This window comes from Girardinichthys multiradiatus, chromosome X, assembly GCF_021462225.1.
Source record: "Girardinichthys multiradiatus isolate DD_20200921_A chromosome X, DD_fGirMul_XY1, whole genome shotgun sequence".
NCBI lineage: Eukaryota > Metazoa > Chordata > Actinopteri > Cyprinodontiformes > Goodeidae > Girardinichthys > Girardinichthys multiradiatus.
In genome coordinates this window covers 23447875-23474784 of record NC_061817.1, presented here as the reverse complement: position 1 = coordinate 23474784, position 26910 = coordinate 23447875, and the positions used below count along the sequence as shown (strand labels likewise).

The following is a 26910-nucleotide window of genomic DNA, read 5'->3' as shown; positions in this document are numbered from 1 at the left end:
ATTATTCACAGAATCTGAAAACACACTGCATATGCAGACAAAATGGAAGAAATTGGAAATGCTTTCCAAAATCCATTTTTATCCATATTTTCCATTAATATATATTAATTATTCACTGTAACATTTCTTACCTTGCTTGATAAAATGTATATTATTAAGATTTGAATCTGAGGAACTGAAACAGATTTTGTGGAACATTAAGTTGTCACTTCATTGAAATATGTGTTTCACTTTTGATGTTCTCCTGTTTTGAATAGTTCATGTGCGTTGGGATCAACAGTGACAAATTAGTAGTGTTCAACTGCATTAAGACAGGGTACTTTACGTTTGCCATGACGTCACTGTCCTGAGGTTTCTTTTTCATGTTTAAGTATCAACTTACCATCTTGCAATGGAATTTCAATGTACAATATACAAGAATGCCAATATGAGCATTTTCATGGTGTTGTATGAGATGAAGTACTGTATTTATTGGAGGGTTGTTGCCATATCTGAGACACGCATGTGCAGACTACATGTCATGTGAGAACTGTAATGCTCATGCTTACAAAAAAGGTGTGGCAGGATTGCTTAGCTGGTGATCAAATTGTGTACGCTACAATTGTGTCTACAAAAAACAAAAAAAAGATGAAAAGGCATTATATTTATGGTGAAGTCCTTAAAAATGTATGTTAGTCATTGAAAAATTATATTATTTGCAATAAAGTATCTCTCTTAGATATTGGGATAAAAAACACAGTCCTTGCTAGGATATGCACATAATCTTTCCACTATATTTCATCATTATCGCCTCATTTATGCCGTCTATGTGAAAAAGAGCTGACCCTTGAATGAACAGGTCATTTCACACAGACAGAACGCTGCTGCGACCAGTATGGTCTCTCCCGTACCACTGTTTTACTGTGCACTGAAGTAGTCATGGAAAAGGTTGGAAAAACTACTCAGAAGAACTAATTAGTTTCTTAGAGAAAACCAATTTTCTTTGGGTCACATCCCATATTAATTCCGCAATATCAGATTTTCAGGTGGATTTTTTCCATCCACATTGTCCACATTGCATTAGTTGTAAGGGAAGGAGAATGTGACAAAATATTTGTAAAATTAATCTTTTGTGAAGCTTACATTGTTTTGGAGCTGAAACTGAAATTTAGATGGAATTGTGGTTAATTGTGCCGGCCTGTCTTAGATTGCTGCAAACAGCCAGTCTGAATGTTTGGTGGTATCCTGTTACAAAATAGAATTTTAAAACAAGCCAAATTATCTACCACTAAACTAAAGTGTGCTAAACTGCTTTAAATGGGGAGAAAAAGGACATGAAAATGGGTAAGGTGAACTTGTTTACATAAAGATACATACAGTACATGATCATGGAAGACTGCCATAGTTCAACAAAAGCAAAATAGCTGTGACAATGAAAACACAGTCTCAGTCTTGAAGCTGTGGAAATAAGATGAGCAGCTATGCTGTCACCCCATTCACGATCAAGACTTGCCAAGAAAAGTGAAAAGGAGAGAACGAATAAAAAAACAAAGTGAAAGACTGTGGACAACTGTTCAGGGAGCTGAAAATGACCAGATGTCAAAGTGTTGTTTTTTATCAACTTTCTCTTAATAATTTTAAGAACACTGCACCTGTGCTGAGCAAAATCTCTTGTAGAACAGTTGTAGTATTTATTATGTTTCATGGTTGTTACATTTCTTACAGCGATTTAAAGGTGTTATTCATTAAATACAAGACAGTTAGGCACTCCAAAGGAATAGTGCTTACTGTCAGTGTAGAGCTGACCCGAGGCACAAGCAAACCTTGCAACTCTTTATACACTGCTCAAAAAAATAAAGGGAACACTTAAACAACACAATATAACTCTAAATAAATCAAACATCTGTGAAATCAAATTGCAATCAATTTCACTGCTGTTGTACAAATGGAATAGACAACAGGGGGAAATCTTTGGTGATTAGCAAGACACACTCAATAAAGAAGTGGTTCTGCAGGTGGGGACCACAGACCACTTCTCAGTACCTATGCTTTCTGGCTGATGTTTTGGTCACTTTTGAATGTTGGTGGTGCTTTCACACTCGTGGTAGCATGAGACGGACTCTACAACTCACACAAGTGGGTCAGGTAGTGCAGCTCAACAGGATGGCACATCAATGCGAGCTGTGGCAAGAAGGTTTGCTGTGTCTGTCAGCGTAGTGCCCAGAGCCTGGAGGCGCTACCAGGAGACAGGCCAGTACACCAGGAGACGTGGAGGAGGATGTAGGAGGGCAACAACCCAGCAGCAGGACCGCTACCTCCACCTTTGTGCAAGGAGGAACAGGAGGAGCACTGCCAGAGCCCTGCAAAATGACCTCCAGCAGGCCACAAATGTTCATGTGTCTGCACAAACGGTTAGAAACTCCATAAGGATGGTATGAGGGCCCAACGTCCACAAATAAGGGTTGTGCTCACAGCCCAACACCGTGCAGGACGCTTGGCATTTGCCAGAGTACGTCAAAATTGGCAAATTTGCCACTGGCGCCCTGTGCTCTTCATAGAAGAAAGCAGGTTCACACTGAGTACATGTGACAGACGTGACAGAGTCTGGAGACACCGTGGAGAGCGATCTGCTGCCTGCAACATCCGTCAGCATGACCGGTTTGGCAGTGGGTCAGTAATGGTGTGGGGTGGCATTTCTTTGGAGGACTGCATGGCCAGAGGTAGCCTGACTGCCATTAGGTACCGAGATGAGATCCTCAGACCCCTTGTGAGACCATATGCTGGTGCAGTTGGCCCTGGGTTCCTCCTAATGCAGGACAATGCTAGACCTCATGTGGCTGGAGTGTGTCAGCAGTTCCTTCAAGATGAAGACCTTAAAGCTATGGACTGGCCCGCCCGTTCCCCAGACCTGAATCTGATTGAGCACATCTGGGACATCATGTCTCGCTCCATCCACCAACGTCACGTCGCACCACAGACTATCCAGGAGTTGGCGGAGGAGGTCTGGGAGGAGATCCCTCAGGAGATCATCCGCCGTCTCATCAGGAGCATGTCCAGGCGTTATAGGGAGGTCATACAGGCACGTGGAGGTCACACACAATACTGAGCCTCATTTTGACTTGTTTTAAGGACATTACATCAATGTTGGATCAGCCTGTAGTGTGTTTTTCCACTTTAATTTTGTGTGTGACTCCAAATCCAGGCCTCCATTGGTTAATAAATTTGATTTCCATTGATGATTTTTGTGTGATTTTGTTGTCGGCACATTCAACTTTGTACAGAACAAAGTATTCAATGAGAATATTTCATTCATTCAGATCTAGGATACGTTATTTGAGTGTTCCCTTTATTTTTTTGAGCAGTGTACATTTGGTAAGGGGACAGCACGGTCTTTCTGGCCCATCAACCCCACCAGAACCCCTCTCCGACAATTTTACTCGCTTAATCGCTTAAACCCCACCCCAGTTGGCAATAAGTTATCTAACTAATTTAGCTAAGTGTCCATCTAAAACCTTTAGTTTGAAACTCACTTCAACTGAGTCCCCTTTTCCATGAATTATTTCTTTATTGTACTGTCTGAGCTGGTTTTGTATTTCCACTGTAACTGTAAATAAGCAGATCAGCAGATAATAGCCATTTTTGCTGTTGTCAATTGTAAGCAAAGCCTATCCATCCTGACTGCATCAAGTCTTTCATAATTGTGATGGGTTTATCTGGAAGTGAATCCCCAACTGAAATTGCACTTAGGGCCTTTACAATCTTAGGCTGGCTTGAAGAGAGTGTATGAAATCTGTAATATAACAAAGTTTCTCATCAAATCACAAAAAAGCAGGATCTTAATATTTTCTGACTTTCTGTAATTTCTCGCACCTGGCATGCAATAGGTGCAAACTGATAGAGATATATTTGCAAATACTTACATATTAAGGTTTTATTACTTTTTCACTAAATGACAAAAATAACACTGCTGGGAATGGATGGATTTTCTTTCAAAACTGGCTAAAGATTATAATTTTGAAGTTTGATACTTAAAGCTATGGTTGATCTTTCCTAATTTGCCTATAAATAGTTTTACAAACATAAACTAATTTAATTTTCACATTAGTAGCACCAGATGTGATAGAAAATAAGCATTTTTTCTTTATGCAACATTCTTTTTTCATTTCAAGTCCTCAGTAGAACCAGAATCCATTTAGATTTTGGTCTGTCTGCCACAATGTTTTGCTTGGCCTGGTCATAACTGCATATACAGGAACATAATGTCAAAAATCCAAAAGTTCATGAGTGGAACAAGGAGACGAGATAAATAACTTTCAGGAAGTTATTTGCTTGGGTGGAGATGCTACAATTTTGCGCTATGTGGTTATTTTGCATGTGAAGCGAGATGTTATTGCAAACAAAAAGGATTTCTGCTGCAGATAAGCAAAAGTTACAAGTTTTACAGTATAATTACCGAGTTTAAAATATATATTAATATCTGGTCACTGACATAAATTGTAGTGGATGTACACAGTGCCTTGCAAAAGTATTCATATACCTTTAACCTTTTGAAAAGTAAATAAATAAATATAAATAAACCTAGAAGCACTACAGAGATCCATGCCTGAGGTAGTGACTATTAGTGATCCACTCCACATATCAGGCCTTCAAATCGGTAAGAAGTGTCCTTGTTGAGAAAAGGCCTTAGAAAATCAGTGCCATGTAGGAGACGCAACAAACGTGCAAGATGGCTCTCTGGTCAGAGGTGACGAAAATTTTACTTTTTTGACCACATGCAAAATGAAATGTGTGGTGGAAACCGAACATTGCTTGTCACCCTGAAAACACTGTGGCTGCATCATGCTGTGTGGGTAATTCTGAAAGAAAACCCATTCTAGACTAGGGTGAAGGTCCACCTCTGAGCAAACAGCGGTCCTAAATATACAGGAAGAGCTACGACGAAATATTCAGATTACAGACTCTTGTGTTAGAATGGCTTAGTCAAAGTTTAGAGAAATGGGTGAAGATTTCAGCTTCTATATTTGCAAAACACTAAAAGACTTGCAGCTGTAATTGTGATAAAAAGTGGTTCTACAATGTAATGACTCGGAACTGAAGACAAATTCACACAAAGGTTTTCAGATTTGTATCATAAAAGTAAAAAACATGTTTAATTTTCCTTCCACTTCTCAATTACGTGCTTCTTTATGTTGGTCTATCACATAAAATCCAATTAAAATACACCAAATTCCATGGTTGTAATGTGAAAAACTTCCAGGGGCATGAATACGTTTGCAAGACATTGAACAGTGCAAACATTATTAAGATAAATTCTTACCTGCAACTTTGTTTTTTTTTTCCTTTTGTCATACAAACATGTCAACTGACCGAACAAAGTCTCGGAGAACATTCAGGAAACTCTTTTTTGTTGAATAGGGCAATGCCGATTCAGAAGTGGGCCATAACTGTGCTTTATGTCCACTTCATTTCCCTTGCAAATCAGCCTCACATTCTTGGGGTTTTCACAGTTCCCAGATCCCTCCCTTTTCACCAAAACATGCCCTGAGTCAGCCAGGCTCATTACGCGGGATGAGACTATTACCAGGTTAGCTGTCTCAATTCCTGACAATGCTTACGTGGTCAGGTGACTGAAAGCAGCAGCTTAACAGGGTACATCCTCCCTTTCCATCATGTTCAGTGGGCAAACGACCACAATTTGACTTCCAGTAACCCCCTTTCCTTTCCATCAACTTTATTTGACTTCTGGAATGTCTTAGAGTCTCAACAACAACAAAACAAAAATGTAAAAAATATTTCTATTTAATGCATTAATTTTCTGCAGTGTATTTTGGGAGTAGTTTTGCACCAGAAGCTTATAATAGCACTGAGCCATAATTCATAGTGTAATTCATAGACTGTGCAGTCATTTCTTCAATGCAATGTGATAGTTTGTCTGACAGTAAAGCTCCCTGATGCAGTTAATTCCTACCTATTTACATTTGGGCTTCCAAGAGTCCTAATCAAAAACTGTGGATCTGTTCCAAGGAAACAGGACCCAAGCACCCTGAAGAGCCTTTTTGCCTCACTTTTATTCACTCCTCTTCTTTCTCAAGAGTTCCTCCTGAAAGTATTTGGCAAACACTTGTGAAAAAAAAAAGAGTTTGAAGGAAGAAAAACAACAAGTCGCTCTTGAGCCACCCACACCCCATCTGCTGTGGTATTATCTTCTTTTATTATCTTCAGATTATGTGCACTGATATTATTTCTGCTATTTAGTCCGGTGGTCATTGCGGTTGTTCTTATTGTTGTTTTTTTGTTGTTTGTGGAGTGCTGCAATATGAGGGGGGAGATTTTCCCCTTAGTGAATCTAATCATCCATTCAGGACACTCTTAATGGCTTGTCAGTTCCCCTTGCCCTTCCATTTTCTGTCCAATTAATTCCTTTCTAGCTCTCCGGATAAAGGGACACAATAGGGCCCCATCCACAGCATAATGGATCATTAAAATTCAGCAGAGCGGCCCTGGCACTTGGCATCGCCCTTGGACTGGTTAGGAACGGTGGCTTGGCATGCCAGGCCGGAGCCAACACTGGACCAAAGGAGACAGGATCTCTTCTCATTTTTTTATGCTGGTTGTTCAATGAATAAATCTAAAGTTTACAACTTGAATAGATATGTTGATACGCATTTGCAGAATGCCATCAATAAAATACTTAAAGTTGAACAAAAAATAAAATTTTTATAAAGATCTTTTACCATTTTAAATGCTTTTTTTAAATGTTTCCCCTTGAGGTAAAATACCAGCAAATCATTGATTAATGTGTTTTATGTGAAGCCTCCCTCATTTCAAAGTAAAAAATGTAGATTAATAGGAACCAACCAGCACAAGGGCAAATCCACAGTTGAAATATTTCTCATTTTATTATAGCTTTTTCCACAATCGTTTCCAAATATATTTGAGCACAAAAATGTACAAGACGGAACTGACGGAAGTGTAGTTGGAAAATAAGAGGAACAAAAAAAGAAAAACATCAAGAAAAACTATTATTTATTTCTTTTTCTTTTAAAAACGGCCAGCAAAAAGGGTTAGATGTGCATGTGCGCATGAAACTAGTTAATAGAACAATCATTTTCACAGCCTTTCTTTCCAAATGATGCACAAAAATACAGTTATGCCATATTGTAATTCTGCAAACTGATGCTTTAGGGAATGATATCAAATTAGGGACAAAATGACGAGCAAGTCTCTGGAGTGCATCGTTTGTTAGTTAAAAAATTCAATTTCATTTTAAAATACTGACAATAAGCATTAGAAGGCACAAAAACAGTTTTATGCAGCAGTGAGTTGCCTTTCAATGGTTTATGAAATAAATATGGGAAAACAGTCACGCTTAAATTAACTTCCAGGGGATAAAGTAAAAAAAAAAGATGTTTTCTGTATCATTTGGTGTATATTATGATTATGTCATGGGATATGTATTCAGTCCCCCAAGAAAATGCTCTCACACATGCATCTGCACATTATCTCTCCCATCACACATGGATGCATGTTCGCTCAAGTATTCTCGCGTTGTCCATGGACATATACAGGTCCAGCTGACGTGTCACTCAACGTGTGGTGTTGTTTTACTCCATTTCCTTTAAGCCCACATCATGACTAATTGCGATTTGCCAAGCGTAGATTTCAGACACCTGTTCTGAGTCCTGCGCGAGAGTCTGTTGGTCCTGTCTGTCCCAAACCTGGAATGGAGATCCATCTGGAAATTCAACGGAATATTAAATGCACGGTGCTTCACTTAATTTACCTCCTTTTCATTAATTCAATAAAACAGTACTCTAAATAACCAAAAAAAGGAACCCACATGTACCATGTGTTTATCTATTAAAAAACAAAAATCCAATAATGCATAAACATAAATACATATAAGACTTCTTATGCAAAATGACACAAAATTCAGATGAGCCTTTTTTCCTTTTAAGGCTGATTCATTGATGCAAATAGTGTGCTGCGTTTATATAGCTCCGGCCATCATTAAAATTTTACTACAGCTTCAGCATAACTGGTCATGTGTGCACAGCCAAACTTTTTCATTCCTGCAGCAAATCTGCACCTTCACCTTGACGGTGCACTTTTGCAATTCAAACTGAAAAGCATAGGGATGTACAAGAAGCCAGCTTAAGTAACATGTCCTCATGGAGGAGTTTGGCTCTCTTAACAACACAAGTTCTCTTTGTGTAAAACCTCTGTACAAGTGTTGGGGTTTTTTTTCATCTCAACAATAGAACTTTGTATAAAATCAGCAGGCACTTTTTCTTGTGTTTGTTTCATGTTCAAAGGGTCGCAGGTGGCCCTACAGGCCCCTTCATAAAGCTCTTCGCCTTTGCCTTATGTCCTTCATTAGTAGTGCATCAAACTGAATGAGTCTCTGGTGCAAACAGATTGTTTCTGGTCCTCTTTAAGGTCGAGACAGGGTGGTGTAGACGGGCTGGTCCCAGCTGGAGGCAGTAGGGCTGTGGCCTGGAGCCATAGATAGACTATTCAGGATCGGGCTGCTGTAGGGCCGCCTAGATGAGTGGAAGTAGGGGTACTGATAGAGGCTAGAGGGGTAGCCAGAGTAGGGGCTGTAATAGTTAGAGCTCTGCAGGTCAGTATAGTCACACTGGGAGCTGGAAAATGAGGCAGCACCCGAGGCGGCCGAAGTGGCTGAGGTGACACAGGCTTGGCTGCTGTAGGAGCTGTAATCAGAGTGTGACGGTGACCCGTGGGAATGCTCACTGTAGTGGCTGGGGCTCAGCTGCTCTGTTTTTATGTGGAGACGGTGCTGGCCGACCTCGCCGGCGGGGGGAGAAGTGGAGGATATGCCGCATTTTCGGCTCCAGGATGAAGCACCAGTGCTGTATGAGGAAGCATAGGAGCTGCCGGGGACTGGAACCGGTCCATGACTGTGGTCTGAGGATAAGGCGGAGGAGCCCGATGCATGGCCGTTTAGCGGGAGGTACTGGTCGAACTCGTGAACATCAAAGGTCTCCATGTTGCTGATGACATCAGTGCTCAGCTCGTTGATGTCCACATTGCTGAAGTCAATGTTTTGCCTGCTGCTGTCGGGAAGGCGGCGGCCTTCGTGCTTCAGGTCCTGCTTAACTCCGTGGTGGAGATCTGTTTTGGGGGTGGTGGGTGGTGTAGGTGGTCCGTGAGGCTGCCCTGTAAATTCAAATAATCAGAATAAAATTTAGCGATGAACTCAAACTAAAGATAACCACGAACCCTAAAAAGTACTACTCCTGTCTGCATTCTCGGTTTACATACCTGCATGTTCAGGGTGGTGGTGTCCATCAGGCATTCCTGCCAGTCCCCCCATCCCTGGCTCAGCTTTATACATGTGATGTGCCAAATCTGCCCCTGAGTCTGAGTCGCTCTGGCCTGGTTTCACATTCTTCCGCCGCCGTGGCTGGTACTTATAGTCTGGATGATCTTTTTTGTGCTGAACCCGCAGTCTCTCTGCTTCATCTACAAAGGGCCTTTTCTCGCTTTCAGAAAGAAGGCTGTTGTGAAAAATATACAAGAAAAAGCTTTAAAATTTGACCAGCAAAAAAAAAGAACGGATTGAGAAAGCTACATTTAATTTAAAAATAGCTCTTTAAGCATATTTGCTGCCTTTAGACTATAGTTTTTGTCAACTAATTTGTCAAGTTTTGTCAACCCAGACTTAATTTTAATTGACTGTACCTGAGTTCATATCTGCAGTAATAGTGTCAGTAACTGCCTTAGTGCTTATTTTATTAAAAGCTGGATTACATTTTATTTTACTGCATACATTTCTCCTATAATAAAAGTTATCTTACCGCCAGAGTTTCCCCAGTGTCTTGCTCAGCTCAGCGTTGTGCAGATGTGGATACTGATCCGCCAGCTTCCTGCGGGCCGCCTGTGCCCAAACCATGAACGCATTCATGGGTCTTTTGACGTGCGGTTTGGTCTTCAGCGATCCGTTGCCTCTCACTGGCATCGGAACCAGGGACCAATCGTATCCTTTGAGGACTTGCGAGACCGCGTCCCGTATGCAGGCTGGGAAGCGCTCATCGTCCTCGGAGTCCAGCTTCTTGCCCAACCCGCTGAGCAGGGATCCCTGGCCGTCCGAGCCCGTTGGTGAGGACGGTGAGTCGGAGTCGGACTCGTCCTGGGACATGGAGCTGTTTGTCCCTGATGGACTGCAAGGTCGGTCGTTGACACTCTTGTCATGCTCCTCTGTCATTTTTAACATAATGTGTTCAGTCCAGCACAGATAAAAAATACAAAACTGTTTTGTTAGGATTAAAAAGAAAAGGAAGCGCGCAGCAAGAGAGCCGCTGCGCGTTTTACCCACGCTGCGCGCTGGTTAAATTCCTTGAACCGTTTCAGTCACCTGGAGCGCCTACTTGTTTTTTTCCCCTGTTTGTTTGTCTTGTTTTTCCTAAACTGCCATTGGGGGTGCGGTCGTCAAAGTTGTGGTTCACAATATGAGCCGACTGCAACTTGAGTCAGACTTTTAAATCTCTCACCCCACCTTCCGCCTGGGATTGGCTGGAGCAAATCACCACCTTCTCGTCATTGGTTGAAGGATTTGTGGGGTTTCATTATTATAATACTTGTGTTTTTCATAGTGTTTTATGGCTCTGCAGGAGCTGTACAAACTGTGATACATTCTCTGCTGCAATGGCATAACAAAATAGCAAAATATATTCACTCAGAAACCGATTTTCTGCACGGGTTGGATCATTGATATTTAAAAAAATCCACAGAATAAATATTAAAGATATATTCAGAAATGTGAGTGCTACAATATGTTTTTTGGCATGTAAATTGCATGTTATGCTATAAAAATGAATTTTGCAGAGTGTTAAATATTAGTTGTTAAAATTATATACCTAAGCATTGTCAGTATAACAGTTAACAATGTTTAAATTCTAACTAAATTTGCTAATTAATTTTGGTAATAGGTCCTACCAAATTAGTTTAATACAAATTTAACTGAAGATGTTGGTTCAATCACTCATTAGCTATTCCTATTTACCTGTACAACAGAGAATAGTAAATGTTTGGGTTGCATTATGAATGAATATATAACTTAGTAAAAGTTATAAACTTCCCTAAAACTGGTGGTTAGACAGGTTTCTGTGCTGGGGGAAGAATTTCAGTTTGTAAACAGCTTTAACTAGTCTGGCAACAGCACTGGAAATGACCCCCCAGCTGGGTAGAGCTTCTTTTAGTTACAAGTTAGAAAACCAGTTTCATTTCTAATTGTTCTACTATGCAACCGAAGCTGTTAACAATGCTATCCCCCTATGCATGCCAACACAAAATTAACTTTGTTGCCAAATAGTGGTTTTACAGTACGGTGTGCCACTTATTTTAAGATAAACAAACTGTCACTAGTGCTAAAAAATATTTTTTTAATATGTTTTATACTCATTGCAACTATACTGGATCCCAAAGTCAAGACTGCCTGGTGACCTCTGACTTTTCCGGGCCAATTCCAGGTTTGGGTGGAATGACAAGCCATACTTATCAGCGGAAGAGCTTTTAGCATGGAAGGAAAAGCCATAATAATTTTGGTAATTAGTATTTAATCAATTTTGTTGGGTGAGTATATTTGAAAAACCGGCTGGAATTGAACACTTATTTAAATATATATTTTACCTGTTAAAATTACATTATTTATTCTATGAATTGCTGATTATAATCCACCAAAATATATTGAATGCAATTTTTACACCTATCCTACTGATTAAAAAAAATAAATAGTTAATCATTTATTGTAAAACAAATGTAATTCAGTTACAGCTAGGCTCAGATCATGATATTATGTTTTCATTTTAACATTTCCTTGGTAAGTTAATTTTAGTCAAGAACCACATTTAAATGTAAGCAAATGAAAAATTTTGGCCTCATTTTTGAACCCACTTCAGCTTGGAAAGTTCCATCTTCATAGGTCATTATGAGTCCCTTCTGAACTGTAACAAAAAGTTCCAACCTTTACCAAGTTAGTTAGTTTCCACATTAAACCCTTCACATCCAGTGAAACGTTTATTTTATGACCCTAAAGGTACACTATCGAGAGAAGGGGAGATAAGCAGCAGTACTGAATCACTGTCTTTGTTACAGCTGTCTTTGTTCATATATTGTGGGATGATTTTTATCACTAACCTTCCTGTGAAAAGACAAAGTATGTGTGTGCTGGACAGCAGTTTAGCTCACTCCATGGACACTGCAGGTGGCTAAGGGAACAGGATCTCTAATGTGGAAATAATAGAAACTGACACTTGCGCATGCAGAGCTCCGATGGCTCACACACCAAGGTAAGTTGTTATAATATTTGCTTTTACTAAAACTGATCTTAAGTTGAGAAAGTATTGTATCTTATGCTGTAAAAGCAGTAAACTCCAATGAATAAAAAAAGGCTTGAAAACGTCTGACATGTTGAACACGATGCCGGCTTCCTTTTTAGCAGCTGTTGTCAAAGCACTAGGGTTCAGTGTATGAGTGTGTGTGTGTGTCTGTGTGTGTGTTTGTACATGCAAAAAGTCCAAACATCAGCTAACTGACAAGCTTAAATGTCTCTGGCTTCAATCTGATCCAGGGGAAAGTGCCATCTCATTGCAAATGTGTTCTGAGGAACATGCATGCATTGCATACACGTGTGTAAGCATACAATTATCAACATACATGACACAGGAATGTAAAATAGTAGTTGTCACACTGGATTCGTATCTTACACTAAAACAAAATAAAAAAAATCAGCATTTACAGAATCAGGTGTAATAATACAAAACAAATTCCATGATTATTAGTGCAGCAAAATGGAGTTAAAGGGTAAATCATTGTCAGTTCCTCAGTTTAGTTAAACTGCTCATTTTGTCATTAACTGTGTGGCCAAAAGAAGACAAATTGTTAGGGACAGTCAAAGTCCGCTACAGCTAAGCTAGGACAGTGTCTTGAGTATTTTTGGGATTTGACTGGAAGGGACAGAAAAACGAAGACAGTTTTTACCAGACCTAGCAATCCTGCCTGAAATGTGGGGTGAAACTAACCAGAGTTTGTGGGCTCCTAATTAGAACAGGAAGGGGCAAGAGAAGAAGAGGTAACCAAGCATGAACATACAGTGTCCTCAGAGTTAGGGAAGGTTTTTATTTTCCTGTTTGCTCTGACATGTATCTCTAAAGCGTTGCAAACATTTATTTTCCTTTTGTGGCACTAGTGACCTTTATTTCACAGTAAACAGACAGGAAATAGGCAGAGCAAGAAGTGGGGAAGAATGCAGCATAGGGCAGGGTCGGGAATCTAACCCTGGAGGGCTGCGTCAAGGACACATAGCCTCTGTAAATGATGTGCCTATGCTCTACCATGCACCACGCCCTAGATTTCTTGATTTTCAGAACTAGTTTGTCTGTGTCTCCTGCATAGGCCCAAGTCGCTTATATCCAACATGTAAATTATACTCCCTGGCTTCTAATGTGCATACTAAATTAAATTACACAGTTACCCACAGGAATCTTTCTCTCTTTGGCCTCTTTGGTTTCTATGCTTCTGTGTTTTAGTACAGTTAGGCATATTTCTTCATTCCTGCCAAGTAATTAAACTGAGTATATGGAGCGGTTACATCGCCTTGATATTGTACTGTATAGATTCATATGTGTACAGTGCCTCTAACAAAGTTTTTTTAATTCAGTTTTGTCCTGTATTTGGCATCCTTTCATTAAACTCTGACCAGCTTCCTTGTTCCTGCTCAACAAAAGCATTGCCACAGTAATATGTTGCCTTGGAGAATGGTGTGTCAAGGGTCGTGTGCAGTGTTGATTGTTCACCATGCATAGTTTTGATTCGTACTCATCTAACTAAAGCACCATCTTCCACATGTTTGCTGTGTCCCCTACCTGGCTTGTAACGGCAAATGCAGTATGACTATTCGTGGCTTTAAACAGTTGCTTCTTCTGGCTACTCTTTTATAAATGTCAGAATTGTGAAGTGCATAACTAATAGTTGTAATGTTAACAGATTGTCCTACCTGAGCTGGTGATCTCTGCTGCTCCTCCAAAGTTACCACAGGCCTCATACCTGCTGCTCTGATTAATGTTGTTTGTTCTCTAATGTTCTCTAACAAACCTCTGAGAGTCACAGAACATCTGTATTTATAAAGTAAACACAGGTGGGTTCTATTTACAATTTAGCTGACTTCTAAGGAAATTTGTTGCCCTTTGTTTTAAAAAGGGGTATCAGAATTAACAGGGCTTAATACAAACACACTCCACACTTTTCAGATTTTGTTTCTGGAAAAAGAAATGTTTTCTTTTTCTTTCATTTCATAATCAACCCCAAATTATTTTATCACATACAATTCTAATAAAATGCAATTAGTTGTTATAACATGACAAAATGTAAAAAAAGTCATTCATATGACTATTTTTAGAAGGACTTTTAAACAAAAGGTAAAAATTGGTTAGCAAGAAACTCAGCCTTATAGAAATCCTAATTTTTGTGCACAATTCATAGAATCTGCACCACAAAATGTCTGTCAAACTTTCTTTAGTTCCCCACATGGATCCCAGCTGTCTCCACAGCCACAGAGACAATCTAACTAAACTGTAGCCCAAAAAGCAGGCTTTAATATGGTCAAATAATCTCTCCAAATGATTCGGCATAAACTGGGTGAACTGTGAAGAGTGGCATGCCCTCCTTCTCACCCAGACGATCGCAACCACTGCACAACCACATGTAGAGAGAACTCCTGGGTTGCTAACAAACCATGCTTCACCCCAATTCCACATCAACCAGACCACTTCTATCTATGGTTTCACACACTAAGAAAGAATGTCATAAGTGCCAAATTTACAGTTACATTAAATACAAGTGGGAGGCTTGGATACCGGATAGGAAAATAATTATGTTTTTTTTTGGTTTTTGGTTTTTTATCAGCCATGCCTACATGTTGCCACCCAGTGAGAGATGATGTACAGAATAGGGTACTGTTACACTTTTAGCTATAGATATTTTGAGGGCTCTTTTGCATGCATACTAAAGTATCTGTGACTGGTCCACATGATCTTCCACTCAGCACTAAACCTACTACTACCCTGAACTCTGAACACCGAATTAATGTTCATTTTGGCTTACAGCCAGATACATTTACTAGGTTGTCTGCCAGGTGAGGCCACAGACCTGGAGATGTTTGACTGCACTGCTTCTAATCACAGTCTAACCCACATGACAGCTGCTGCGTGTTAGTTCCTCCTGTTGACATTGACCTCACAGAATACTAAATTCATTAAAACACCATCATGAGGGGTTCACTGGATCAATAGCAGGTTTTATTCAGACCTATTAGTAAATGCAGCAAGGTGCATTGATGGGTGGTGTTTGGAAGCTTTGGTGTGTGAGTGTTTGGAACCTAATGGAAACTGTTATTCATAATTTCTCTGGGTGTGTTTGGCTCTCACTCACTCTTCCATTTTAATGTCAGAAGTATAAAAAGAGCCAAAGCGTTTCCAGATTATTTGCTTTACCTTTGTTCTGACATGACTGTTGTGAGGCAGCGGTTTGATCGTTCTTTGACTTCAGTTGAATTAGCAAATATATACAAGGAGGTTTTTATTGTTGTGACAGGATAAATGTTTTCTGGGTCTCTTTTGAAACCTTTGATGTTAAAATAATCAGTATGTAGGTTGTTCCTTATGCCACTGTGTTCAGGTAATGATGTTTCCTAAAAACCTAGAAGTTAATAAAGCTGTTATGTTAGGAGAAGTACTTAAATTGATAGAAGCTTATTTAAAAATGTAAATACTTCAGGGTGAATCACTGTTGTTAACTGAAAAGGTTTCTGGCCTACATTAAGCTAATAATACAGAAAAAAAGTCAGACATCCCTTCAACTGCAGGATTTAGTATTTTGCTGCACTATGTTGTCAACTTGTTACACTTACATCTGTGTACTCTTTACATACAGTTAAGCCCAAAATTTGTCATACCCTTGACAAATTTAGACCAAGAAGAAATGAAGGAAATGAGACTGGTATCTCACAAAAGATACTAAAACAATTTAAAGGGCTAACAGTTCTGGAAAAAAAATATATTTTTTTATTTATATAAAAATGGCATCTGGCATATGATTAACCTCTCAGTACTCAATGGAACAATCTCTATTAGCATTACAGCAATCTGAAACTAAAAAAGAATCCTTGGGATGAAAGTGAGAATGCAGAGAGGAGATTGCAAATGATACATGCAGATCACCAAGTTAATTTGTGAGGTTCATAATTGTTGTCAACAAAACTGTTTCTGTCAATTATTAGAAAACAGATTTGTCTTTAATTATGTAAGAAGACTGGAAATGTCTGTTTCTTTCTTTCCCCGTGACATGATATAAATATGATTTACAATACCCCTTTTTTTCTTCTCATCATATTTTGAAAGGAATTTGTGGTCTGTGGAGTTTCCCACATTGTCTACTTTTTTGGTCTTTCGTTGTCTTAAATCATCTCCCTAATTTTCTCATGAACTGCATGGTTTGGACCATGCAAACAGTTAGAACAAGGCTTAGAGCGACAAGAAAACACTGAGCCCACCCTTTGACTTTACGGGAAATGGGAGGCCTCTCTGTAACACCAACACTATTTAAATGCCCTTGTCTGGCTGTAGAGACTTTACCTTGTAAATTAGAGACTTCATCTTGCTTATTGTTTCACACAAAAAAAAGAAAACATGAATTAGAAACACTCTTATCCATGTGTTTTACTAGAACAAGACTAAAGAATGGTGCATGTACAAGTTTGCACAAATAGGACCATATGCCGAAGGGGGTGCAATGCATGCAGAACAGTGCAATTTAAAACCCCAAATCTCCTGTGTGCAATTCATATATTACAGGATAATTTATACGCTATTAAAGCGATTATTGGTCAGGCGGATCAAATTCTCCAATTAGGCTTCCAGTGTACCGGCCAATATTTATGAGCAACACTTAGTATGTCTGTCTCCAGCCAGTCTGCAACCTTTGAAGGAATGGCCGCGGTCAAGAACACATTAGCACACCTGCTGCTAACCGGTTGACCAATCAGTCTGTGATTTTTATTTTTCATGTTTTGTCTTTAATTATATGATTCTTCAGCCATGCAGGTATTTCCATAGGGTGTGTATGGATATCATAGAATGAATTGTTCTTATTCAATTTTAATCAGTGAAGAGCTTATAAATCCTCATCTTTGACACAATTTTGCACACATGCTGTCAACTCCTAATCTTATTCCTAAAAACACCCACCACGGTCTGCACTGCAAACTGAAAAAGGCGTTGCTATGATATCCATAGATTAGCACCATGCTTACAAATTCTGTGACAGCACAGACACTGACATCTGTTGCCACAAAAAGATTCCAACAGAATCAGGAGACTTTGTTTCGTATATCGTTGAACTTATCTGACAAGGGCAGCAGCATCATATCCAACACAAGCAACAGAGAAAATGTTTTTTTTTTTGTGTTCGACTAACCAAACAGGAACTGTATTACTGTATTTTAAGGAGAAGACAGATAACTCTGACTCCAAAAACTTGACCATGAACAAAAGCTGAACTGATAGTAAGTTATGTAGAACTTACGTATGGTGCCAAGGTTTGTTAGAGAACATTTGTGAACAAACAGCTTTATAAGAACAGGGAACAGATCAGCAATGTCAGGGATACAGTTGTGGGGAGGATTAATGGAGGGTAAAGGCTCCCACAGAGTCGGGCGTACTTGACTCCTTGGATGTCCGCAGGTACTCAAACCAGACTCAATGTAGATTTAAAGTGGACACATGCCTGACACATCCACACAAAGTTAAATTTTTACGATTGCATACTCCGTATCACACAATAAACTGGTCGGCAGGAAAAAGTCTTCATATATAGGAAATTGGAATGAATATGAAACCTCGAACATCCTTAAGGTTATAAACAATATTTCAAGCTTTCAGGATCTCATGGAGGTCTATTTGATTTGTTGTCTCAAACTGGAATAGCTGCAAATCTACCAAGACATGGCTGTTCAACTAAACTTCAGTCGGTCAAGGAAAGCATCATTCAGAGAAAGAGCCAAGAGGCCCAAAGAAACTGTAGAAGCTGGAGAGACCCACAGCTCAGAATGGATAATCAGTTGACGGGACAATTGCAATTACATACATTATGAAAGAGTGGCAAGAGGAAATTTTTAAGAAAAGCCACAAGAAGTCATGTTTAGTTTGCCACTAGCCATATAGTATGTCTAATCCTTTTAGGGTGCATACAACGCTATATCTGGTGGAAAATTAAGACTGTGCACCACTCTGATTTCTCTATCCCCCTGTTCAACATTGTGGTGGCAGCATCATGCTGTTGGTATGCTTTTCTTAAGCAGGCAGAGAGATTTGGTTGAATCTTACTGAGGTTGCAAAGAAGAATGGGCAAACATTTGGTGTCAAGATGTGCAAAGGAGACATACATCAAAAGACTTGGTGCTGTAATTGGAGCGAAAACAGATTCTACAATATATTGACCCAGCACCTCTCCACTCTCTGAAGCGGGGTAAGCTGCAGGTGGTTCTGACCGCACTAGTGGACCAGCCGATCACCTCTTGTCTGTATCCAGACTCGTCACAGTCCTGGATCAGACTAATAACAATGGCTTAATCTGTAAAATTCAGGAGTTTCATAGACAGGTCTGCTGAGGTACAGTCATTTATGTACAGGAAGAAGCAGAGGGGGGAGAGAACACACCTGGGGGGTGCTGGGTACTGATGGCTCTTGAGTGGAAAAAGATGCTCCCAGCCTTACATGCCGCTGTAGGTCAGTCAGGAAGCTGGTGATCCCCTGACAGGTGAAGGACAGCACTATGAGCTGGGTGAGCGTCTGGTGGAGGATGTTTGAGTTGATAGTGTTGAAGGCAGAGCTGAAGTCCTGGCATATGTCCCTGAGTGGTTGAGGTGGTGCAGGATGAAGTGTAGTTCCAGGTTGACTGCATTATCTGCTGACCTGTTTGCTCAATAAGCAAACTGCAGGTGATCCAGTAGGGGGCCTCTGATATCCTTTCGATGCTTCAGCACCAAAGGATTTCATGACCACAGATGTCAACAGGTCTGTAGTCATTTAACCCCGCGATGGTGTGTTTCTAGGGGGACTGGGATGATGGTGGAGCATTTGATATATGAGGGAAACACACACAGCTCCAGAGACGTTTTGAAGATCTGAGTGAAGATGGGGGCCAGTTGGCCATAAGTGGCTAGAAATGGCATTAGGAACATTGATCTATGGTGCACATGACTTTTAAGGAATGGGGCATTTAAAAAACAAATGCCTCTAAGATTAGCCAAACATAGTTATGACGTGAGCAAAACCTGAAAAGTAATTTATCATTTTCAATTTAATTCATGAATACAAAAATGTATTTATTTTTCCTTGACCAGACCTTCTTTTACATTGAAGGCATTTTTTTGTTTACTTGTTTTTACTCATGATCATATTCACCACTTTCTGGCAAGGGTTGACATTCTTGTGGCATTCTGCAAAGCTTCCCTACCAACTGTCACACTGACATATTTTGCCTTTGGCAGGGAAAAAAGGAAGCAACTGCAAACCGTTTACCCTGGTCAAATGCACAGGGTACTGTATTTCCTGCAGTCACTTCACTATTTTCAACTGTTAGCCTGACTTAAAACTAGAAAAATGTAGAGATCAACGTGTGTTGTAGTATACTGTAGTAATTTAAAGGCAGGCAACATCTTAGTTGAGCTGTGCTACAGGTGGAGTTCAAAATTAAGGAAGTAATGATTTTATTTAGACGGTGTTGGGACTTTTTTCCATGGCTATGTGTTGCTGTATTTCCCAGATCATGTGTTCCATCTCTTTAAGACCATGTCTGCTTCATTTTAGTAAAAGAACTAAGCTGTAGCAGCTAATAAAAAATGACAGATAAACATTAGAGTCTAACCCTTTCATTCACCTAGGGAATTAATTTCCCACAGCCTTTTTTGTGTATTTAATTGATTATACATACACATATAAGAATAGTAATGGCATTTTACTGGAAGTATTTTACTGAAATTTTATGTGATATACCAACACAAAGTAGTGCATAATTGTAAAGTGAAAATATATATGGTTTGCAAAAAGAAATCTAAATAGGGTGGTGTGCATCCAACCTAGCTTAATCAGTACTTTGTAGAACCATAATCTAATACATGAATATGTTTTGATCTTATCAATTCCATTGTGGCTCTGATTGTATGTTTGGGGTTGTTGTCCTGCTGGAAGGTTAACCTGTTTTAGTCTCAAGTTTTTCTGCCACTAACAGTTTATATTACAGGACTGCCCTGTAGTTAGCTCCATCCATGTTCTCATCTACTCTGACCAACTTTTAGTTTGTAAATCAGACTTCTTCAGAATCAGAATCAGCTTTATTGCCAAGTTCGTACATACAAACAAGGAATTTGACTCCGGTAAACTTTGTTCCCTGGGTTTTCTTTTTTTTTCTTTTAATGCATTATAAGATATATTTATGCATATATCTTTATGTCCTTAAATACATATATACAAATATACACATATACAAAGGTGCATTTTCAACTTCCATGTTCAGTTCCATGTTCCCCTGGGGGGGAAAACAGTCTCTGTGGCAGCTGGTTTTAGTGAACAGTGCTCTGTAGTGACGGCTGAAGGTAAAACTCTAAATGGTTTATGTGCAGGGTGTGTGGGGTCTGCAGAGATTTTAGCAGCTCTTTTCCTGACCCTAGACCTGTATAAGTCCTGGATGTCTTATGTTTTTTGATGAACATTCTTCTACAGAGGCCCAATTTCTGGTTGTGTTGACAGATTCTTTAATTTAAGCTGTGAATTACTGCAGCATCTCCATGCACTTCTTGGATGCATCTTTTGTTAATATGTTCCTTCCCAGCCTCGTCAGTTTAGGTGGATGGCCATATTTTGGGTCACACCCACTTGGAATCACATTGGGCACCCTAGTGCCTCACCCCAGGTGTGTTAAGCTGGTGGTTTAACAACTGAAGCTGAGTTGTCCACGCCTCAGCAGACACACCTGCCTTTTCCGATTACCAGTGAATGTAGTTTCAAAGGATGGTTAAAGCTTGCCCCGTTTATGTAATGTGTTAAATTAATTGTTTATACTTGTCGTGTAATGAACCACTGTTCTGTCTCTTTAATTGTCGCCTGGTAACATGTATAACATGGTGAACCCCATAATCTGTATAAGGCAAAGATCGTTGATGGTGTCTTTCAGCTATGTTGCTGTCTAACATATTCTCTTTGAAACGAATGCAAACCATTTCTATGCATATTTACACCTTGTAAACATCTAGTATTTTAGCGCTCATGCTGACTCCAACTAGCAACTCTTCTAGGATTTTTTTTATGTAAAGGGTGTGAACCTTTAAATGCTCTTTTCTAGTCAGTCTGAAATCTAAATTTGTAAAAATAAAACAAAAGACAACTGGTCTATGATATATTTTTTGTAGTTCCTATTAATGGTACAATATCACAGCAGTCATTAGTATAATTTGGGTGCGCCACCCTGAGATTTTTAATGGCCTCATCCAGGCCCCCCTGTGGAAAATTTCTGGGGGCAAAACTTATTTGCTAATTAAATGACTTCTGAATGGAATTGGTTGCCCTGGCTTATATTTGAAAGTATATGTGTAAACAAGCCTGAATATAAATGCTCACCAAAGCCAAGGCCTTTTAGATTTACACAAATTTGTTCATAATTAACACTAAAGTTGCTCTGGGTTGAGTTACTTCAGGATATTTCTCACCTTTGGTGAAGTTCATTGTGTTTATCAACAAACAGAGACTATTTTTTATCTGTGAGGCCTATCAGTGTGCAGATGAAATTGCATAGCTGCTGGAAGTCACCAATATTTGATTCCACTCACCAAATTTACCTTAAATTACCTTCCTTTTTTTCTATGCAGCTCCTACTCAGTTTTCTTTTTACGTACTACTTCAGAGGTCATTTTTACTGAACAGTTTTTTGTTAGGTGATACGCTACACTTTCCTCATTCAATCAAAAATAAAGGAATACATATTATTGCTTCTTGTGCCCAGGAGCTGATCTGGAGTACGCTTATGGTCATGTTTAAGGTGGAATATAATATAGTTAGTTTATGCTGCTCAATAAAAACGTACACTCTTTGTATGTTATTTTTAAGGTAGTGGCTGCATTTTTCTTATTGGTTTAGAGGAATTCATCTCATGACAAATAAATGACAGATTTTTTATTTATTTATATTTGTGCATATATAACATAAATCATCCTGTTGATATTTCTGCAGCCAACATATTCAGGCTTGCATGTAAATCTGATCAGTCCTAAATCAAACAACTCGAATTAAGCCTTTTGGTATCAGATTTAGGGACAGTGCAATGAAAAGCATTTGCCCCCTCACAGATCTCCTGTTTTATTTGTTTGTCATACTTAAATGTTTCAGATCATGAAGCAAGTTTTAATATCTGACAAAGGTAAACACAAAATTAAATTTTCAAATGATTATTTAATTAATAACAAGAAAAAAACTGTCCAAATCATCATGACCTTTTGTGAATAAGTTATTGCCCCCCAAACTGAGTGTGCCATTCTTGGTGTGAGCATGTGCCATTAAGCGTTCGTGATAACTGGCAATGAGTCTTTTGCATCGGAAGGGCGGCAATTATCTGCAGAGGAATCTTTTTTGTTGACCTCTCTTAAATCAGCCTCAACGATGTTTATGAGCATGAAATATGTGTTTAAAGTCATGCCACAGGATATCAATCACATTTTTATCTGGACTTTGACTCCAGCACTTTAAGATTTTTGGAGCCTTTTACAGAGGGAATTGGTGATTTGCTTTAGCATTGTACGGCTGCATGGGAAAAGTGCTCATCACAAAGTAATGGCTTAACATTTTCCTCAAGGATTTCCTGCCAGAGAGGGGACTTCATGGTTCTTTTTATTACCACAAGTCATCCAGGGCCTAAACCAGCAAGCAACCCCAGACCATCACACTACCACCATCATGTTTGACTATCGGTAAGATGTTCTCTTTCTTTACTTTTGGTAGTTTTATGTCAAATGTAACTGATACACACCTTTCAAGAAGTATCACTTTTGTCCCATCAGTCCGCAGAATGTTTTCCCTAAGGTGTCGGATCTGATCAAGATGTTCTTTGGTCAAATTTGAGATGGGCCTATATGTTGTTTTTGGTCAACCGTGATCTTCGCCATGGAGCTCTCCTGTAGATCCCATTTTTTCCCCATCTCTTTCTGATTATTGAGTCATGACCACTGACCTTAACTGAGGGAAGTGAGGCCTGCAGTGTTTTAGTTGTTATTCTGGCAGTTGAATCAGAATCAGCTTTATTTACCAGGTTTGTATATGCAAACAAGGAATTTGACTTCAGTTCTACATTGCTTGCAATGAAAACATTTTAAATATAAATATATAAGGGGTATTTTTGTTAAAATGTATATATACAGAAATACTTGGCTGAATCGGTGCAAAACTGAGTTGTTGAGTGGTGTTGTGTTGCTCTTGGAGTAATTTTGGTAGGCCCGCCACTCCAGTGATGGTTCACCACTGTTCCACTGATTTAATAAGGAGGCCATTTATATTTACATATGGGTTTGGTCAGTTTGGATTGGTCTTTTTTATTAAAAAAAAGAATTAACAACTCCTTTTTGTAGTTATTCTGTTCATATTTCTCTGATATTAAAATCTATTAAATGATCTTAAGAATTTTATTGTGGTTAAAAAAAAAGCAACAACAGAAGAAATCTCTAAGGGGGCAAATAATTTATCAAAGCACTATATATGCAGAAGCAGAAATGAGTGCTTTAAAACTGACATCCTATCAACAACTCCTACAGTAATTGACAAGAGGACAGGGAACATGATCTTGTTTGTGATTGCAAATTCTGGGCAGTCAAGAGCTGCCTGATCTGGGTTTGTGGTAAGAAGAGTAGTGTCGAAGAGGGATTTTGGGTCGGACCAAAGTGCAGACAAGAACTTGGCAGCCGCATCTTTCTTCTCAAAAAGGTCAAAAACGTAACAAAAACACTGCAGGTATGAATCAGAGACAAAATCCAAAACTTACAAAACACTGCAGGTACCTTGGCAAAATGTAGCATAAGCGGAGCATAAACAAAACATAGTCATGGTAGGGAAAGGGGTAGTGACGAACACAAAGAACCAGCGACGAACAGAGACACCAAACCAACTAATATACTGGGGAAAGACAAAGGCAGGTAATCAAGGGAACTGAGAACAGGTGCGACAAGGAGGCAGGGAAGCAGCAGGAACAGGTGAAACAAATACAAAGGCTGAGGAAGAGTGAAAGGACTATATAAACAACAGAAAACACAAACTAAACAAGATAATAAATCAGAGGAGGAAATAAAGAACTAGAATAACTATAAACTAAAGTAAACAGAGAAACTAGAGGGGAACATAGAAACAATAACCTAAGAAATAAACAAAGAGTCCATAAGGAGAATCTAAGTTACAAAATAAACAAACCAAATGAAAACAATAACTAAAGCAGTACTACAATACATACTAGGAAATGATAGAGGGAGGAAAAGAAACTAATAAACATGAAGCCCAATCCAAAATGGAAACAACTAAACAAAAGTTAGCACAAAGCCACAAGCAAAGTCCAAAATGTCACTCTGTGACAAGTAGAATAAGACTGGAGACTTCTTTTTGGGTTTTGTGTAAAGTGCAAATGGCATTCATGTGACACTGCATATTCCAGAGGCGTAAGGTCCATGATAAGTCAGCGTACCAGAGGAAAATGTTGTTAATGGGAAACAATTGGGGTACATTCTCTGCTCTGCAACTCATTTTTCAGAGCAGGTTATCTTCTGCTATTCTTTTTCAAGTTTTTGGGTTAATGTGCATGTTCACACAGTAAAAATGCGTGTGCTGCTTAGTTTTATTATATATTTACTCATTTTGCCTCAAAGCTTTGCTCCCTTTATACTAGTACCTGCTACTGTACAGCATTTCACACTTTATTTACAATGACACTGGTACACACCATGCAGAACAGTTAACGCCCTTTTTGTTTCCTCTATGTCTCAACAGCCCATCTTCCCTCCTCCTTCTCAGCTCCTCTCCTGGTTGCAGTTGTATTTGTACGCCTTTGGAAGATTACAAAGAGGTGCTTTGTGAAGGGATGCAGCTGCTGAAATTCAACTAGATCCAGCTGAAGAGAGAAGGGAGCAGGTGGGTCAACAACGCCACCCTGCTGTTCCCAGAATATCAGGCTGCAGAGCGGTGCCTCCCTTTTTTTTATCCCCCTGCACAGATTTGCACTGACACATGCACACACATCCTCAGCTATGCTGTTCCCTGACCAGCATATGCACACAAACGCGTTGCCGTGTCAAAACACAAACACAGTTTACACCCACAACACGGGAATACAGCAATATGCACGTGTCAAAAGGGCTGCCTCAGTGGAAATACTGCCCACTCATACAAGCGTGTTTAACAAGAATCATTCAAACAGTGGGAGAATGTTGGCAGATAATTAGCAACACAAAAATAAACCCTTCTAACACTAAAATTGGTTGTACCTATAAAGGCTTATTCTATTTCTGAGTTAAATCTTAGTTGCTTTGTTCTCTATATCCGTTACAAGCAGTGAGGATGAGGAAAGAAAGCAGAAAACAGAATAAGATCCTGTCAGTTTTGTGAAGTGGAGATCTTAACAGGCCAGGATGCTGCCAAAATGCTGGATTTCTGCATCACAATGGGGGACGTTTGTAAGTTGACCCTCATCCGGCTTTATAGCGCTAGGTGGTAGGGGATGGAGAGAGGAAAGGAATGAAAGAACGGAGAGGAAGTTGTACTAGTGAGTGGTTCTGTTTGCTGAATGGGTTCAGATGTCTAATCATCCTCCTTTCAGGGGACATAATGTTGGATCAAAGTGGTATGCCGTCCACCTATATGTAATTGTTATTAGTTTAGGTGCATAGCTGTAGACACTCACAGGATCTGTTAAACTAAATCTTCATCTATAATACTAAGCAAATTCTGAAAGAATTTTTGGATCAACATGTTTTTACTGTGATGTAACATCCCAACATAAATACGTTTTTTGTAATCAAAAAACAAATAGTATGTGAAAGATGTGGGCTTTTAGGGAATGAGATCTTCTTAACTATTTTTCTAGCATTACTAAATAACAATAAATGACCCTCGGTATCTTTGGAAATGGTTTTGATAGGCATGCATAACCCGTAAGTATGCCCATCCCCCGGTATGGATCCAATATTAAGCTATGTTGATAATAACCCCTTCTGTTTCTCTCTGAAAATGTCTGAATCCTTTTTCACAAACAGGTCGAGCTGGTATATATATATATAATAAACGCTTAATTTCATTTGTGCAAAACATTTTCAATGGGGAAATATCCTAGAGCCAAAAAATAAAAAAAACTCTTTAAAGTATGAAACAGAAATAAAATATAATCCCAATCTTTTTTTAAGCAAATAAGTAATTTTTAAGTGTATTTTTTGTACAACAAAAGAGCCTTTGAAGGCACGGCACTCCAATATAGAATCATCATTTCATATGTGGATGATGATGTACTTCTACATCATCATCCACAGTATTTAACAGCAGAGTGCAATTAACTTGTTTTAAACTAAAAACAGATAAAAATACCTTTCTAATATGTTAAATTGATGCAATCCACTTATCGGCAACACAGAAACAGCATAAAGAAAGCACTTTGATTTTCTCCAAAAATCTTTCTATGCAGGAAAAATTGGTGATATTTATGAGTAAACAAGTGAAGAGGGTAGATTTTTCCTCACCTATTTTCATAGGTCCCTCTTTTGGGAATACGTTTTGGATTGTAGAGCATCTGAATTGTTCGTTTAAAGGTAGACAGCAACCCAAGGTTAAGGGACTTGTA

At 39.1% G+C, this 26910-nt stretch overlaps 1 protein-coding gene and 1 long non-coding RNA gene across 3 annotated transcripts in view; one reads left to right on the top strand and one right to left on the bottom strand.

Annotated features, from left to right (window-relative positions):
• Positions 1 to 6854: 6854 nt before the first annotated feature.
• Positions 6855 to 10459, bottom strand: LOC124863381 (transcription factor Sox-8-like). The gene is made up of 3 exons (XM_047357739.1): positions 9801 to 10459; positions 9265 to 9500; positions 6855 to 9159 (listed from the first exon to the last, which is right to left on the bottom strand). The coding sequence occupies exons 1-3, from the start codon at positions 10214 to 10216 to the stop codon at positions 8414 to 8416; spliced, it is 1398 nt and encodes a 465-aa protein (XP_047213695.1). The 5' UTR covers positions 10217 to 10459; the 3' UTR covers positions 6855 to 8413.
• LOC124863382 overlaps positions 10037 to 26910 on the top strand; it is a 33845-nt gene continuing 16971 nt past the window's right edge. The window contains exons 1-3 of one of the 2 annotated variants that reach the window (XR_007037120.1): positions 10037 to 10170; positions 22900 to 23014; positions 25071 to 25211. This is a non-coding gene — a long non-coding RNA (uncharacterized LOC124863382). Of the gene's footprint in view, positions 10171 to 12194; positions 12291 to 22899; positions 23015 to 25070; positions 25212 to 26910 lie in introns of those variants that run through there. The other variant, XR_007037121.1, reaches the window with a different exon arrangement.

Excerpts from the sequence above, each read along its gene's own strand:
- LOC124863381 (XM_047357739.1), bottom strand. The coding sequence starts at position 10,216 with ATGTTAAAAATGACAGAGGAGCATGACAAGAGTGTCAACGACCGACCT. Across the intron at positions 9,501-9,800 it reads ACACTGGGGAAACTCTGGCG|CCTTCTTTCTGAAAGCGAGA; the intron begins GTAAGATAACTT and ends TTTTCACAACAG. Across the intron at positions 9,160-9,264 it reads CCACCACCCTGAACATGCAG|GGCAGCCTCACGGACCACCT; the intron begins GTATGTAAACCG and ends TTGAATTTACAG.